Consider the following 16,435-nt stretch of genomic DNA (forward strand, 5'->3'; position numbering starts at 1 on the left):
ATGCAATTTTCCTGAGCATTTAGATAATTCTACCGGCTCTTGTCATGGCCAAAGATACTTGTCCTTGTCCCACATCTGGGTATGTCTAGTGTCTACTCAGGTACCTTCCTAATGAAAAACGTACTTTTCAAATGTGGCCCTTGTTTTTGTGGCCCTCCGCAGGTGCATTACGAGTACTGGCGGAGGATGCTGAAGTACTTCTGGATGTCGGTGGTGATGTACACCATGCTGGTGCTGATCCTGGTCTACACCTTCCAGTTTGAGACGTCACTGCCCTTCTGGTCCAACATGACGGGCATGAATGAAGAGAAGTGAGTGCCGGTTATCTTAACCTCAGCTTCTAGTGGCGTTCAGTCATGTTGGCTTGCAGTGTACACAGGTTTTAACATTAACAGAAGCATGCGCTCCATCAGACATGACTGGACACTAGTACATACAGTATGTTGTAGTAATGAGCAAGAGCTAAAACAAATAAGTGTATCGACTAAACAAGATCCAATAAAACAATACAACAATAAAACAAGAGTTCCTACAACTAGTTAACAACAAGTAGGCAAGGCGAAGAGGAAGGGTAGTGTTTCCTGAAGAGGTGGGTTTTCAGCCTGCGGCGAAAGATGGGCAGTGACTCTGCTGTCCTGACATCAGTGGGGAGTTCATTCCACCACTGTGGGGCCAGAACAGAAAAAAGTCGTGACCGTGTAGATCGGCCAGAAGGACCCTTGAGTGATGAGGCAATCAGTCGCCCCGAGGTGGCAGACCGAAGTGGTCGGGCAGGGGTGTAAGCATCGACCATAGCCCGGAGGTAAGGAGGAGCTGTTCCTTTCACTGCCCTATAGGCTAGCACCAGGGTTTTAAACTGGATGCGAGCCGCTACGGGGAGCCAGTGTAGAGAACGGAGAAGGATAGTTGTGTGGGAGAACTTGGGGCGGTTGAACACCAGACGAGCCGCAGCTTTCTGAACAAGCTCCAGAGGTCGGATGGCAGATGCCGGAGCACCAGCAAGGAGGGAGTTGCAGTAGTCCAGGCGGGAGATGACAAGAGCCTGGATGAGCACCTGGGCTGCCTTCTCCGTGAAGACCTTCTAGGTCTGAGAGTGTACAAATGGAATGTACAACTGGAGCGTACAAGGAGGATTTCACAGTGTACTGTAGTCCTGAAATAAAAGTTCATATCAGATGGGGATCTGTGGCCAAATGCAAAATGAGGGTCCCTGAAATTTTGAGAAAATCTGTGTGGGGAGGAATTAATTGGCATAACGACTGAATTGAGGAGAAAAGGGGTAAAAAACGAATACATTAATAAATAAATTATACGAATCTTTCAAGTACTCCGCAAACCTCTTGATAGGTGACCTTAATAAATTGTCCCCATATTTTCCCCTTGGTGGCATACAGTACAGTACAGTACAGCACATACAGTAAGTCAGTTTTTCCATGGCTAAACAGTAGGAAAGACTTTTAAACCAACAGTAGGTGACTCAGTGCTCGTGCAGTTGCAATACAGTGTTTAGCCTGAAGTGAACATACTGTAAGATGACTATATTTGCACCTGACAATCTTAACCACTTTCAAACTGATGGCCCCATTTTTGGCCATAATAGGTGAAATGTTTGAAGAATCTACATGAAAAAAAATATATATTTTCAGAAATGTTAAAAAAGAACAATTTAACTCTTTCACTGCCAAGAGTATTTTCATTAAGTACTCCCCCAGTGCCAGCAATTTGCGTTTTTTTGTTGTTGTAATTTTTCATTCAAATAAATTATCTGATTGGGTTTTTAAACCCATATTACAGTTCTACCAGTAGAGAGCAACAAATCGACACATTGATGACCTCGCTGGCTCACTCGCCCCCTCCCAAACAGGCTCACGTCATATCCGGTCATAACCGGATGTTGACATTTTCGACAATCGTTGATCGGGCTAAATTACGATGTGATACACGACTACGATGACTGATCGTCACCCAGACCAAAGAGAGTAGACGTGGACCTCTCCGTTCGTTTTTTATACCGCGTGAAAAACCGTGACTTTCCCTATTCTGGCCGAAAATGACCGCGGGAAAAAAATGAGAACCGGAAACGGAATCTGCGTCATGAAACCGGAACCCAATGAGTCTGAAGGAGTCAGGAAGCGAAAGTGATCATGAAAAATAAACAGAATAGCGCAGAATAGCGCGCGACTACAGTCAAAAGTAAAAACTCGGGATTTCTCGTGCTGGCAGGGAGGGTACTCGGGAAAAACTCGGGATATCTCGGGGCGTGGCACTGAGAGAGTTAATAATATATTATGTCTAAAATAGCAGATCTACAAGCTCGCAACATGACACACAGTGATGCGTTGTGAGCTTATTGATTAGCTAAAAATAGCTATTTGTCGTGCAATTAAGTACATAGGGCTTTTTCTACCTCATCTCCATATCATTGTTGTCTGACAGAAACCTCTTATCTCCATATTTTAACTTTTAGTTTTTTCGTAAATTAATGCCCATCTTGATCTTACTACAGCGTCACACAAAAGTATGTACCGGTAAAGTAGCCTATCCACTCGCCGCATTTCGAGATTGTAGATCTGCTACTTTTGTTGTTTTTGAATTGGAATCCTGAAAAGTTACAGTTTTGGACATATGAGGTTTCCACCCGACAGAGACGATATATGGGTCCTCCCTAATGCTTAATATGGGACGGTGCCATTTCTGTCTGTCTACACCCTATGTGTCTCAGAGGTGGACTGTGGATGGTTCCAATTAGGTTCCATTAGCTTTGTAAACCCCACCGATGATGTCATTGGTTGGCAGGTTTCTGAACTGTCCATATCCCACCTGTGAGACAACACCGTCTTATAATGAGCATTTAGTGTGGACCAGTTACATGAAGATAAGGTGTGAAAATGGGTATTCTTTTAAGTGATTACCTCAGGTTAGGATAAATACCAGAGGGCAGACAGGCAACCCTGTAGAGATAACATTAGACATAGTTTGACCTTTTCCCAGAATCTTTACATTTTTGGACATCCCCAAAGGCAGAGGAATAACGTGCCTTCTTCTAGACCACATTGTATACATAAATCAGGATTTATTTTTCACTATCAAAGCGATGTAAGAGGAATGGAGTTATGTACGCATGATCCGTTATTTTGTATCAGTTTAAATCTGGTGTTGATAGTCTGGGTCAGGGTAAACTCTTCCATTCATCTTCAGATTTCTACATCTAGGAGTCACTACACCAAGCCAATCTCCTGTTCGAGGATTCTTTTGATTTATCAACAATCATTTCATATAAAAGTGAAATCTGGCCACAGCCTTGGAAATAAGTGAGCGTTGCCTTTTCCAGTCTAGACAGAGTTTGTCTACAGAGTTTGTAACTCCTCGTTTTGCAGATATTTGAGGAAGTGTTTCAAAGGGATATTCTAAATTGTTATCGTCCAAACTTTTAAACCGATTGCATTGCCCTGTGTGGCAAATGCCGCGCATCTGGAAGATATTAGCAAGCTAAAACAAACAAACCTTAGGGTTTTTACAGAATTTCCATTCAGGTATCATTGTTTCTCTCATCTTAATGTCATGTCATCTCATATCTCCCCCCCCCCCCCCCGCGCTACCTCTCACTAGTGTTGGGTCGTTTGTGAGGTGAGTGATTTGTTTGAAGTGATTTCGTTCTTTTCCGTGAACGGAAGCGAACTTGGACTGAACTACACAAGGAGGGCGGAACCGGAAGTACTAAACAGTGAATGGTGAACGAATTATTGGAAATAATATTTTGTTGCTGAACTAAACGAAATGACTCGAGTCACTGAAATAAACGGTAGTTGCCATCACTACCTCTCTCCCTCCCTCCTTCCCTCTCTCTCTCCCACCCCCCCTCCTCATCTCTCCATCAGGCTGAAGGACCTGGGTCTAGAGAGCTTCTCTGTGTCCAAGCTGTTCATTATTATTATCTCTCCATCAGGCTGAAGGACCTGGGTCTGGAGAGGATCTCCGTGTCCAAGCTGTTCATTATTATAATTTCTCCATCAGGCTGAAGGACATGGGTCTAGAGAGCTTCTCTGTGTCCAAGCTGTTCATTATTATTATCTCTCCATCAGGCTGAAGGACATGGGTCTAGAGAGCTTCTCTGTGTCCAAGCTGTTCATTATTATTATTTCTCCATCAGGCTGAAGGACCTGGGTCTGGAGAGGATCTCCGTGTCTAAGCTGTTCATCCGGATCTCCATCCTGAGTTAATCCTCTCTCCCTCCCTCCCTCCCTCCCTCCCTCCCTCCCTCCTCATCTCTCCATCAGGCTGAAGGACCTGGGTCTGGAGAGGTTCTCCGTGTCCAAGCTGTTCATCCGGATCTTCATCCCCACCTCCTTCCTGCTGGTGTGCATCCTCCACCTGCACTACTTCCACGACCGCTTCCTGCTGCTCACCGACCTCCAGGCTGTGGTCGCCAAGGAGCAGAGCACCATCTACAGGTGAGAGTGTTCTAATTTAGTTCACTTTCATTTAGCATAACCCAAAATAGGGACGTAACGAGTTAGTTACATGGCTGTGGCTGTGTGCTGACATGAGAAGGTTGTTGGGGGACATGACAAATGGAAAAGTGTTGAGAACGAGCTGAAGTTACTGGAGGCATCTTCAATAGAACAGGGCTCACATGAAAGTCCTAAAGGAGTAGTTCACTTATTTTCTATCAATTTCACACCCCATGAAGCCTTGAATTCATGGAGATTTTTTGTTTTTGTCGCACCGGTCATCAAATTATTGGCTTAGGAATGTGAAAAAAAAAAGAAATCTCCATTCATTCAAGTCTTCATGGGGTGTGAAAATAAGTAACTTTTTGGCTGAACTACTCCTTTAACATCATCATTGATTCCTCCCTCTACATCCATCAAAACACTTGGTTTAACCCATTAATACCTGGAACGCATCTGTGTCACTTTAGATGTCTTTGGCTATTCAAAAATAGCAGATATACAAGCTCATAGCGCGGCACCGAGTGCCGCGCTATGAACTTGTAGATCTGCTATTTTTGAAAAATCGTGAAAAAAAAATGTTTAGATTTTTTTCCAAAAACTGTTAGGATTTAGATTTTTTTTAAAGAATCGCCTCAGGTCTTAAAGGGTTAAAGGATCTACTTTTCTGCTTTATTGTTTGTGTCATCACACATCAGTCATCAGAGGTGGGTAATAACAAGTTAACTGTACTCATTTACTTAAATCACAAATGGTACTTCCAATTTAACATACCATTCAATTACTATGTATTTGTGAATATTAATTTATTTAAAGTGATATCATGGTTTAGGCTATATTTTAATTTGCACAAGGCTATTTTACAATGTATTTCTGTTGGACAAGCACTTATCATTTTATGTGGTAGATAGACATTGCAATTAAAAGTAACTCAATACATGAGTAGACTTTTCACTAGATACTTTATTACTCTTACTCAAGTAATTATTTGTATTACTACTTCTGTACTATACTTCTACTTAATACTTTTACATGAGTACAATTTTGGCTACTCTACCCACCTCTGTCAGCCACTGCTATAACGTTGACATTATTGTAGTCGATGTCCGTCTGACATTTCGTTCAATCTGTTGTCGTGGACACGTTTCCATTCTCTTTTCCTGATGTGCTTACTTGCTCACCTCTCTTCTGCTCTGCCACCTTTTCTCTCCACCACTCATCGTCATGCCTTCCTTTCGACTCTCACAGCCATGCTAAAGTCAATGGCCGTGTGTATCTGATCATGAATAGGTGGGTAACTGCTCGCATTCTATAGCATCCATCAAACCATCCCAACCAACCTCTCTCGAATGTCAGCTTCCTCTGTCCTGATGCTACTGTATATGGATCTACAGTACCCTAGCTGACCTGTCCTTGTTATTGTCTGTTGGTATTTATAATAGGCTCTGTGTATAATTATAATTTATTAATTTATAATTAATAATTTAATTATAATTATAATTTCCTGTTCCGGTTAATTTTCCCATAGCTTTTTTGATTGGCTCGGCAGCAGATTTGAACCAGAAACACATGTAGGCCTACATAGGAAGGTGTCATGTGTATTTCTCGTTCAAATCTGCTGTGAAACCAATCAAACGAAGCTATGAGAAACGGAACCGGAACCACCATGCACAGAGCTTATTATATTGGTTGTATTCCGTGGCAGGTTTTTAACAAAGTGATTAAGTTGTATTATGTCCTTTTGGTTTGAGTTCTGTTGCCTGTAGCCTCCACCTGGGTTGTCCTGTAGGTCGCTGGATCTTTCACCATCTCGTCCCTAAGAACCCCATATGGTCTCTGATCGTTTACCCATATGTGGAGTCACCTCTTTCTCAAGCATGTGTGAGGCTGTTTCCCGTGACTTCTCAATAATAACCACCTCCCCGCCCTTCACACGCACACGCACACACACACACACACACACACACACACACACACACACACACCCCCACACACACACACACACACACACACACACACACACACACACACACACACACACACACACACACACACACACACACACTGCATAAACATCCCCTCCCGCCACAAACTTTCGGAAAATCCTTCTGCATTTTTTACTGTAAAGGCCCCACCCTGACCCTATTGAGTCTCTCTTACATGTACGTGAATGTTAGTTCCAGGTTGTCTGTGTCTATCTTGCCGTCTTTTTCTTCACTGTTCTTCTTGGCTTCTGTTGTGTAACTCTATTGCCCTGAGCAGCATCAAGCAAAAAATTCCTACTCAGCCGAGCAAGTAAGTCTCACCTCCAGACACCAAATGCTTGCCTTGATATATATAGTATGCGGGGTTCATGCAAGCTAACCCTAACCTCTTAACCTCTGTGACCTCTGACCTCACTCCCATTGCCTGAGAAGGAGGAATTCAATGGTTTTACAGCCTGATTTATACTTTGTTGTACAAAGCTGTCGCGTGGCGCAAAATAGCATCTCTTTTCACAGCGTGACACTGTTGTACAACAAAGTAAATTAAAGCATGTAGGTCTTATAATGACATGTCCAAAATGGGGGGCGCCAGGTTGAAAGTGGTTAATGCTCCCCCCACCCCCCCCCCATGCATTACCATTTACCCAATGTGAACAGAAGACCCTCACTAAAACCACAAAGTGGATATCATAATTCAGTAACACTTCTCTGTGGCTTTATTCTAGTGGACTAACATGGGCCCAAACGGTTACTTTTATTCACTGTATACACACTACCCGTACCCGCACACTTAGATTGTGTTGTTAGAACTCCGTATCTCAAAGAACTTCTCATTAAGTTCCATTACAGCGCTATTATTAATTCAATGTGCGTCCAATTATGCTCGAAGTTAGTTAAGGTCAGGACGGGACTTGGACCCAGGGTTAATGCACTGGAGTAAGGCCCTTGTGAAGTCAACTCTGACCATGTGTTTTTTGGGGGGAGAATGCTAAAGGAATGTGCATTGCTTACTGATCACAGTGCTTGATATACAGTAGCTGATCTGTTCATGGAAACAGGGCTGATGGCTCCCATCCTAACATTTGCTTTGGAGTCTCATAAGAATGAGTCAGAGCTCTGTGTGTGTGTGTGTGTGTGTGTGTGTGTGTGTGTGTGTGTGTGTGTGTGTGTGTGTGTGTGTGTGTGTGTGTGTGTGTGTGTGTGAGTGTGAGTGTGCTCATGTACACAACATGCACGCACATGTTGTGCCGTATGTGTGTGTAGCAGTGGTGGCCATTTTGTGGTTCCACACATGGAAACCCCATTTATTATTCCCATAGATTTCCGAAAATATTTAAATTCATTATTTGAAGCCTGGAACCAAATCATTTTAAATTAAATATTGTATATAATATAATTGACACAGAATCTAATGTCTTATGGTCATGATTCGCCAGGAGCCTGGATGGCTTGGCTCCAGGCTTAAAAATTATACATACAATCATTTTCTGAAATCTCTATGGGAAAAACTAACGGGCTTTCTATGTGTGGAACCACAAAATGGCCGGCACTGCTATGCCCTATTGTGTGATGCACGCGTCGCCAACATGTCCTTCAAGGATGGTCAATAACGCCCCCTCCTCCTTGCCCTGTCGTCAGGCTGGCGCACCCGGACGGCAGCCTGGCGGACCTCACCATGCTGAGCGCCTGCTCCGTGGACGCGGCGCTGCCCACAGAGGAGGACAAACGCAAGGAGGAGAAGCAGGAGATGCTGAATGAGAAGGAGGAGGAACACCAGGCCCTGGTGGTGGTGATGATGGACGACAGGGACAGCGTGAAGCGCCCCAAAAGCTTGTCGGACCACCGTCAGTCCAGTGCGGAGGACAGCCGCCACTGCAGTGTGAAGACGGAGCCGGAGCCCAGCACCGAGCACAGTTCAGGTACGGGGGGGGGGGGGGGAGGGTCACACCAGCCTGGGCTGATGGCTTGGAAAAAACAGACATATCGTCTAGGGGTGGGACGATATATCGATATCGCGATATATCGCGATACTTTCTCCTGCGATAAATAATCGATATACTGCCGATTTTTTATTTTATTTTTTTTATACGTTGTTTTTCCTACTCTGTATTTGTGTAATGATGATTTTGAACTGTTTGGTGCTATTTTATGTGTTTATGAATTGAATACAAGGACTATCGTGATATATCGTTGGTGAAATTTCATGCAATATATCGTGATATCGCAATATATCGATATTTTCAGATATCGTGATAATTGGTGAATAGTTGGTGAAATTTCTTGCAATATATATCGAATATCGTGATATCGCAATATATCGAATATCGTCGAATATCGTGATACATATTGTTATCGTGGGCCTAATATCGTGATATATATCGTATCGTGAGGTACCCATATCGTCCCACCCCTAATATTGTTGCTGTTGGGAAGAAAACTCTTATCTCCTTATTTTAACTTTTTGTGTTTTTTTCCCATAAATGGATACCCTGATCCATATCATACTACAGCGTCTCACAAAAGTATCAAAAATTAAATCTAGGTAGGGTCCAAGTGCTTCCAATTGGACTGCACCGAACCCAATCCATCAGATCCAAAATAGACTAGGTCATTTTTGCGACTAAAAGACCATGTATTATGCAAGTACATAATGAAGTTGACCAAAGTTTCTCAGCCGCATTTAAAATACATTTTCGTTATTATATTTAGCCTTTAAATGTTTTTATGGCCTTATTTAGATCAAAATGTGCACAGTTGTGGCTGTTTTCTGCGTGTTTCCTTAAGTTTAGACTAGTAGGCTATCTTAGTCGGTTACGTGCTGTAAATGTTGTTTAAACCAGTGAAATTGCTGCATATGATATCCATATCAGGGGCCCTTTTGATACAAAAAACCACGTCAAAAAAAGGCAATCTATGCCCTGTGGCCCCTGACCCCAGAGGCCAATGCAGCATCTACATAACATATATTAATGTCTATGCAGAAAAACTGTCCCGTAACCTCCATGCTACAGGTTTGATCCCTGCAATAACCATGTTGAATTAGGCAATATTACACGAGAGGGTGTGCTTTACCGGCATTATTAGCACGCCTGTGATGCGGTCAGGAACGAGGCGAAGCCGAGTTCCGCCGCGATCACAGAAGTGCTAATAATGTAAGGTAAAGCACACCCTCGAGTGTAATATTGCGATTATACAACAGTTACCAACAAAACACATCCAAATGTATTCATATTGTGGGGCAATTCATAATAAAAAAAAATCGCTTATCCGTTTCCCTGTAAAGAGAAGAGTTTATTTGACTGAGACAAAATAGTCCCTGTAACAGCGCAGCACTGAGTCATCGTCTCATCAACACAGCTGATTCCAGTAGGCTATATGCTCCGTCGTACGATCGTGTTACGTGGCCAAAATAACTGATCTACAAGCTCACAACGCGTCAAGATGGCGATGCGTTGTGAACTTGTAGATCGGCTATTTTTGCCGTGCGATACCTTCGTACGATAAAGTATAACATACACTGGACTGTTAACGAAATGGGAGTAATTTTACTTTAACACAGGAGGATATTTATACAGTATGGATGTTACCATTGAAATAAAGCACACTTTTTTCCAGTTATTCCTTTTATTATAGGATTTTAGGCGATTTAGTGTGCTCTCTTCTAACCATTGATCAACCGTAAGTCCACCAAATAAGTCAAAATTAACAACATAGTCCATTTTGCGTAGCTGTTTGTTCTCCGGTGGCGGCGGTGGGTACTATCTGTTTGTTTTCCTACCGTGGGACAGCGTGACTTCACAGCACAGCTGTGCGATATATGGTCTAATCAGGTGCGGACTGCAGTGCGGAGTGATTTATTTAATGTGATTAGGCCCGTGCTATGATGCTGGTTTGAAGCACGGCTAGAAAGCTATTTCAGCCAATCAGATTGCTTGGTCGGAACTACCTGTTGTATAATCCTGCACTACTCACTTCTCACTCACTAAAGACTGTAAAGCTAAAGACCTAATGTTATATTTCATCCAAGCTTTAATGAGCTTTAATGATAACTTCATGTTAATAAAGCAGAACAGAAATTATTAATAGTAATAATAATAATTATTATTATTGAGGAACATGCCAACTTTTCAGAACATGCATTATTCACCTAAGTTTAGGAAGATAGTATGGACAAAGTTTAGTGCGTTAGCTTGCAGGATATGGGGATAGCGGGTTAAGGCGCGTACTGTACCACATGGGTTCAAATGCCTGACAGCGAGTCCCCTGTTTGATTCCCGGGCCCGGAACATTTGCTGCATGCTCCCTCTGTGTTTCCTAGCTGTGATGTTTGAATTTTGTTTTCAACTCATGAAAATATGTGCATTTTTTTATTGAAATATTTAGAAAATCTTTTAAAATAATAATTAACACCTTTACCGCCGGGCCCGTAGTTCTACGGGCCGTTAAATCCAACGGTTAAGCGCCGAGCCCGTAGTCCTACGGGCTGCGGTCTTTTCGCGCATGCGCGGTCCGGGTGCACTTTCGGAATTTTTTTGATCCACTTCCGTTTCCGGTTTGATGACAGGAAATAGAATTATTTGGGATCCGGTTTCGACGATCACGCCCGCTCCCATTCTACAGACGAAACTGAAACTCAATTCTCTTCCTGTAGTTTTTTCTCCTCGCATTTCACTGTTTAACGTAATCCGCTCTAACTACAGTCATGGAAGTCCGTTTGACATGCGGTCTTCACTGGGAGATACAGGGAGATCTCGCGGATGTAAACAGACCGTTCACGGCTCAATCTTAAGGATTTTAACAAGATCTATGGCGACATGAAAAAAACAAAAAAACAACAAAAACACCTTGGCACTGGTGAGTACATTATGAGATTAACCTCTGGCGGTGGATGTGTTAATGTCAAAATGTAGGAAACAAAAAATTAAGGGATATTCACTCGCGACCCACAAAAATGTATCCGTGACACACAAATGGGTCCCAACCCACTGTTCGAGAAACAGTGTCATAATGTACAGTGTCATGTATCTGCTGGTAGAGCTCGACCAATCCCAGATTTTTGGGTCCGATGCCGATCCCGATTTATGAGAATCCTAGCCTGTCCCATGTTTTGACTGAGATTTTTTTCAAAATTGCAAAATCAATTCTGATCAATTTGGAAAACTTACATTTGATTATTGTGAGCTCGTTAGATCTGCTATTTTTGAAGATCATTTTTGAAAAGGTTTGCCAATAATGACATAGGGTCACCAGGTTGAAAGTGGTTTAAAATTCGGGACACATCTGCTGCATAATTGCAGTTGCCAACTCAAATAATGGCGATACATCAGCCAGTCTGATGATAAATCGGTCGGGTTCTATCTGTTGGTTTCAGATGCACGTGTTCCCAGAGGAGTTCACTCTGTTGTTTTGAGGAATGTGCCAGAGGAGGATCTACCATCAACACTTTGAACAACCCAACCCATGACTCATCATGACTGATCACAAGCTGTGTTGTTAAATCCTACGCAGTGGTGATTTTTTTCGCTTCTTACTCTATTTGTCTCCCCGCTCCGTTGTTTTGACACCGAGATTGGGTCAAACGGCGGCTTTCGCCCATTATGTCTCCCAAATGTTGACGGCCGGCCGAGGCGGAGTCATCGCAGTATTTACACAGACGTTAGGCGCTGGTCTTAAATCAAGATGTGGTGTGTATACACAGAAAATAAAATAGGTGATAAAACACAGCGGAGAATGATGAGCTGTGAGCTATGGTTTTCTTTCTCGTGACGCAAAGTTTCAAATCCTTATCCAAATAATGACGTTACGCCAACATCTTTTCACACCGGCAAGCTTTGACCTGCCTCCTTAATAACGGGCCATTTAATCATGAAAAGCGGCTCATGCACCTGAACATTTGACATGTAGCCTATTCGTTATATATTATATTAATTTACATTATAAAATACATATACCTTTTGGGGTCATTGACATGAAAACGTTTGCGAACCACTTTGTAGGAGCCGATCTACATGTGCCATGTCTAATGTCCTTGTCAGTGTGCTTTGTCACCCTCTACAGACACGGAGGAGAGGATAAGAACCTGGCCAAGTGAGGGCCAGGTGTAGTTGATTGGAGGCTCACAGCTTTTAACGTCTGGTTTTTGTTGTTGCCGAGTACATTTATTTCACTGAAAGTAATGGAGATGGAATAAACCTTCTTTTGAGTTCAACTTGAACTCATTTCCTTTTTCTTTTCTTTTTTATATTTTTTGCTGCTCAAAGCCAGTCAGTGTAAAGAGGTACTCGCAATCAACCACCACAAGGACAAAGGGTCATTACACACTGCTTTAACCCATTAATACCGGGAAAGCATCTGTGTCATTTAAGATTTTTGCTATATTTTAACCACTTTAACCATTATTTTATACTTTGGCTATTAAAAAATAGCAGATATACAAGCTTGTAGATATTGTAAATCGTGGACATTTTTGCAAATCTTTGAATATATATATATATATTTTAAAGCAAACATTTTTAACTCAAATCTTTGCTTTTGGGGGTCCCCGGAACGAAATATGTTGAGATGGGGGTCCGCGGCCAAATACATACAATTGTGGGGGTCCTTGACATGAAAAGGTTTACGCACCACTGATATAGCAACATTACGTTCACGTCACATCACGTTTTTCAGAAAACTGTCAGGATTTAGAAGACATTAGAATCGGCCTCAGGTTAATAGAGGTATGGTACTGTAGAAACAGGTGGTGTTTTGTGTGTCTTCAGATCTGAAGAACAAATGGCACCTGGTGGTGGACCGTCTGACGGTGCTGTTCCTCAAGTTCCTGGAGTACTTCCACAAGCTGCAGCTGTTCATCTGGTGGCTCCTGGAGATCCACATCATCAAGATCGTCTCCTGCTACATCCTCCTGGTCACCGTCAAAGAGGTACGTGCGCCAGTCCTGAGAGTGCTTGTTGAACCCTGAGAGTGTAGAAATGGACCCCAACAGGCAGTGGTGGTTATCTCTATACCGCGCTCTGACCCCTCTGGTGGTGCGTTGTCCAAATAAACTATTCTATGAATGGAAGAGCAAGGAGGGTCGCACTCAAAAATAAAAGTCAATTTATTTGTTTTTTATTTTTCTATGCCTCAGGAAAGGTGATAGATGTTTGTCACGTTTAACATCTGTCACCTTTCCTGAGGCATTAAAAAAATATATATATATATTGACTTCCCTCCTTGTTCTTTGATTCATTGGAAAGTAAACTACCGGTAAGTACATTTACTCCAGTATCGTAATTAACAACAATTCTGAGGGACTTTTACTCTACTTGAGTTTGTTCATGTCCGTGGACCCCCAGGGGTCCTTGAGGAGGTTCTAGGTGGTCCCTGGCAAAATAGGTTAATATAGCATCAACATCAGTTTAACCACTTTAACCCTATATACATCAGCTATTTGGATAGCCGATCTACAAGGTAGCAATGGGTTGTCAGCTTGTAGATCTGCTATTTAAAAAATTATCTTGGAAAAAACGGACATTTTAACAACTCTTGTATCTGGCACTAAATATTTCCTGATGGGCGTCCGCGGCCAAATCGCATTGAGTCCCACTGATCTGTTCTGTGTGCTGCTGTCCTTTGGCAAGGTGTCTCTGTTCAACTACGTGTTCCTGGCGTCCTGGGCCTTCGCTCTGCCCTACAGCCAGTTCCGGCCGCTGGCCTCCAGCGTGTGCACCGTCTGGACCTGTGTTATCATCGTCTGCAAAATGTTGTACCAGCTGGAGTCCATAGACCCGCCCTCCTACTCCAAGATATGCAATATGGTAAATATTACCGTGGCCGCCCTCCTTAAACACCAGTCACACACACACACACACACACGATAAATCATGTCTGGGTTAAGTACCGCAGTATTTTAACATGATCTTTTAGGTTTTGGTTGGAAGTACCACATGGGTGCTGCCTGCAACTGCAAGGAGCAGGCCTAAGAAAAACCCACTTCTAACTGGCCAGTTTTATACACAAACTGACTGCACGTTTGCATAACATAATGTGTTTGTAAGAAAGGCTTTGCATTAGACCTATTGTTATTATTATTATTTATTATTGTTATCATGAGTATTAGTAGTAGTATTTTCTCTTCATGTGGATGCGGGAAAACAGACTGTAAGGATAATTCTAGGGAAACTTGGCTTCCTTTGTCTTACCAGCCAGATGACTACTCAGCCGAGCAGGTGGCGGAGATGAATAGCTCTGCGTTGTACAAGACACCTGTGGATCCGGCCAACTGGGTGGGCCTCAGGAAGCTCGTCCAGGAAACCCTTTTGGAGCACCTCAGGGTAAGTGGGTGTCTTCCATCAGAAAATAGGCAATCCACAAGCTTGTACATTGGCTATTTTCGGTGCGAGACACGATGCACAACTGTAGGTTTAAATCAAGCTTTTAGTACTCTGTAACGGAATAGTAGAGGTTGGTGTTCAGGACTGGAAAACATTGGACTGAACTGGAAAAGGATGTAAGCCAAATCATTTTCAAAGAGCTAAAGGAACTACAATTTTGAACATTTTCCAATTTTCTAGTGCAGAAATGCAAAAGTTGAAAAGTAAAAATATGAAAAATGACATTACTTTTAACAACTTGTTTTCGGTACCTTGAAGCCCTACTCATAACTTTTAATTCCTCTGCTGTTAAAACCAGTAATTTATCTTTAGCTACAAATCAGTAAACATTCTATTTATCCGGTTACTGGTGTGTGTGTGTGTGTGTATTTAGAACAACCTGTTGATGCTGGCCATCCTGGCGTTCGAGGTGACCATCTACAGACACCAAGAGTTCTACAGACTGAGGAACAAGCTGTCTCCTCCCGCCGCCAGGATCATCTTTCACGACATCACTCGGCAGCACCTGGACAACGGCATCGTCAACTTTGTCAAATACTTCATCAACTATTTCTTCTACAAGTTTGGACTGGAGGTTGGGTGTACCCCTCAATGCACAGTACACACTACACATGACACAGTACACAGCAAAACCTCAAAGTGTACACATCGACTCTGAAGTCGAACTGTTTTGTTGAACCGGGGTCCCCCAGGGGTTCTGTTCTTGGCCCCCCAAGTTTTTTTTCTTTGGTGAAAATAGCTCACTGTTATGACATGCCCAGAATAGGGACGTTAGGGGTTGATGTGGTTAAGGGTTGATTTACATTTATTAGAATAATAGAGTAAGTATTCTGATAGATCATTGATATAGATTGTTTGTTCAGTAACAGTTCCCTGTCTCTCCAGCTCATTGATTTTTTTTTTCAAGTAGGTGACAACATTTCAGCCAATCAGGAGAGAGTACCCATTTATCAGCTTAATTTTTATAGTGTTCCAATTCCAATTTTGTCTGCAAATTTCTTTGTGGCATCACTTCCAAATTCACTTTAATCTGTATCCTGAGTTCTCAATCCAGATTGGATAAAATTGGTATCCTAACCTGAAAATGAATTGTCTGATTAATAAAGAGCTGGAGAAACATGGAGACTCCTGTTATTGAACAAACACTCTTTAGCAATGAGTAATATCAGAATATAGAGCTATTTAACACTTATTTTAACTAAAGAAAATCACTTACCCTAACTATTAATTAACTCCAGATTTCCGCGCTCATCTGTCGATGGCGACAGTGAAATGAAATAAGATGTCTTACATTCTTTCCTCTTCCCTTCTCTGTGCCGTACCCGTGGCAGACGTGCCTGATGCTGGTGGTGAACGTGGTCGGCCAGCGCATGGACTTCTACGCAATGCTGCACGTCTTCGCTCTGATAGTGGTGATGTACAGGCGACGGAGGAAAGCCATCGCTGAGTTCTGGCCCAAGTACTGCTGCTTCCTGGCCTGCATGCTGACCTTCCAGTACTCGCTCTGCGTCGGGATCCCGCCTGCAGCCTGTAAAGGTAATATTCAGCCCAGGATTAGGGTTTCAGGGATAGTGTGAAACATTGTGAAAATGTGAAACAATAACTGGAATATAATGTGTATAAA

At 42.6% G+C, this 16,435-nt stretch overlaps 1 protein-coding gene across 2 annotated transcripts in view; it reads left to right on the forward strand.

The window, feature by feature from the left end:
- Positions 1–16,435, forward strand: part of piezo2b (piezo-type mechanosensitive ion channel component 2b) — a 143,091-nt gene that overhangs the window by 79,571 nt on the left and 47,085 nt on the right. For both annotated transcript variants that reach the window (XM_080439410.1, XM_080439411.1), the window contains exons 16-23: positions 163–311; positions 4,278–4,451; positions 8,075–8,355; positions 13,198–13,358; positions 14,059–14,235; positions 14,623–14,751; positions 15,185–15,385; positions 16,143–16,347. In XM_080439410.1, coding sequence (XP_080295536.1) covers positions 163–311; positions 4,278–4,451; positions 8,075–8,355; positions 13,198–13,358; positions 14,059–14,235; positions 14,623–14,751; positions 15,185–15,385; positions 16,143–16,347 — 1,477 coding nt within the window. The remainder of the gene's footprint in view (positions 1–162; positions 312–4,277; positions 4,452–8,074; positions 8,356–13,197; positions 13,359–14,058; positions 14,236–14,622; positions 14,752–15,184; positions 15,386–16,142; positions 16,348–16,435) is intronic.

This window comes from Gymnoscopelus braueri (genome assembly GCF_963280865.1).
Source record: "Gymnoscopelus braueri genome assembly, chromosome: 10".
Lineage (NCBI taxonomy): Eukaryota > Metazoa > Chordata > Actinopteri > Myctophiformes > Myctophidae > Gymnoscopelus > Gymnoscopelus braueri.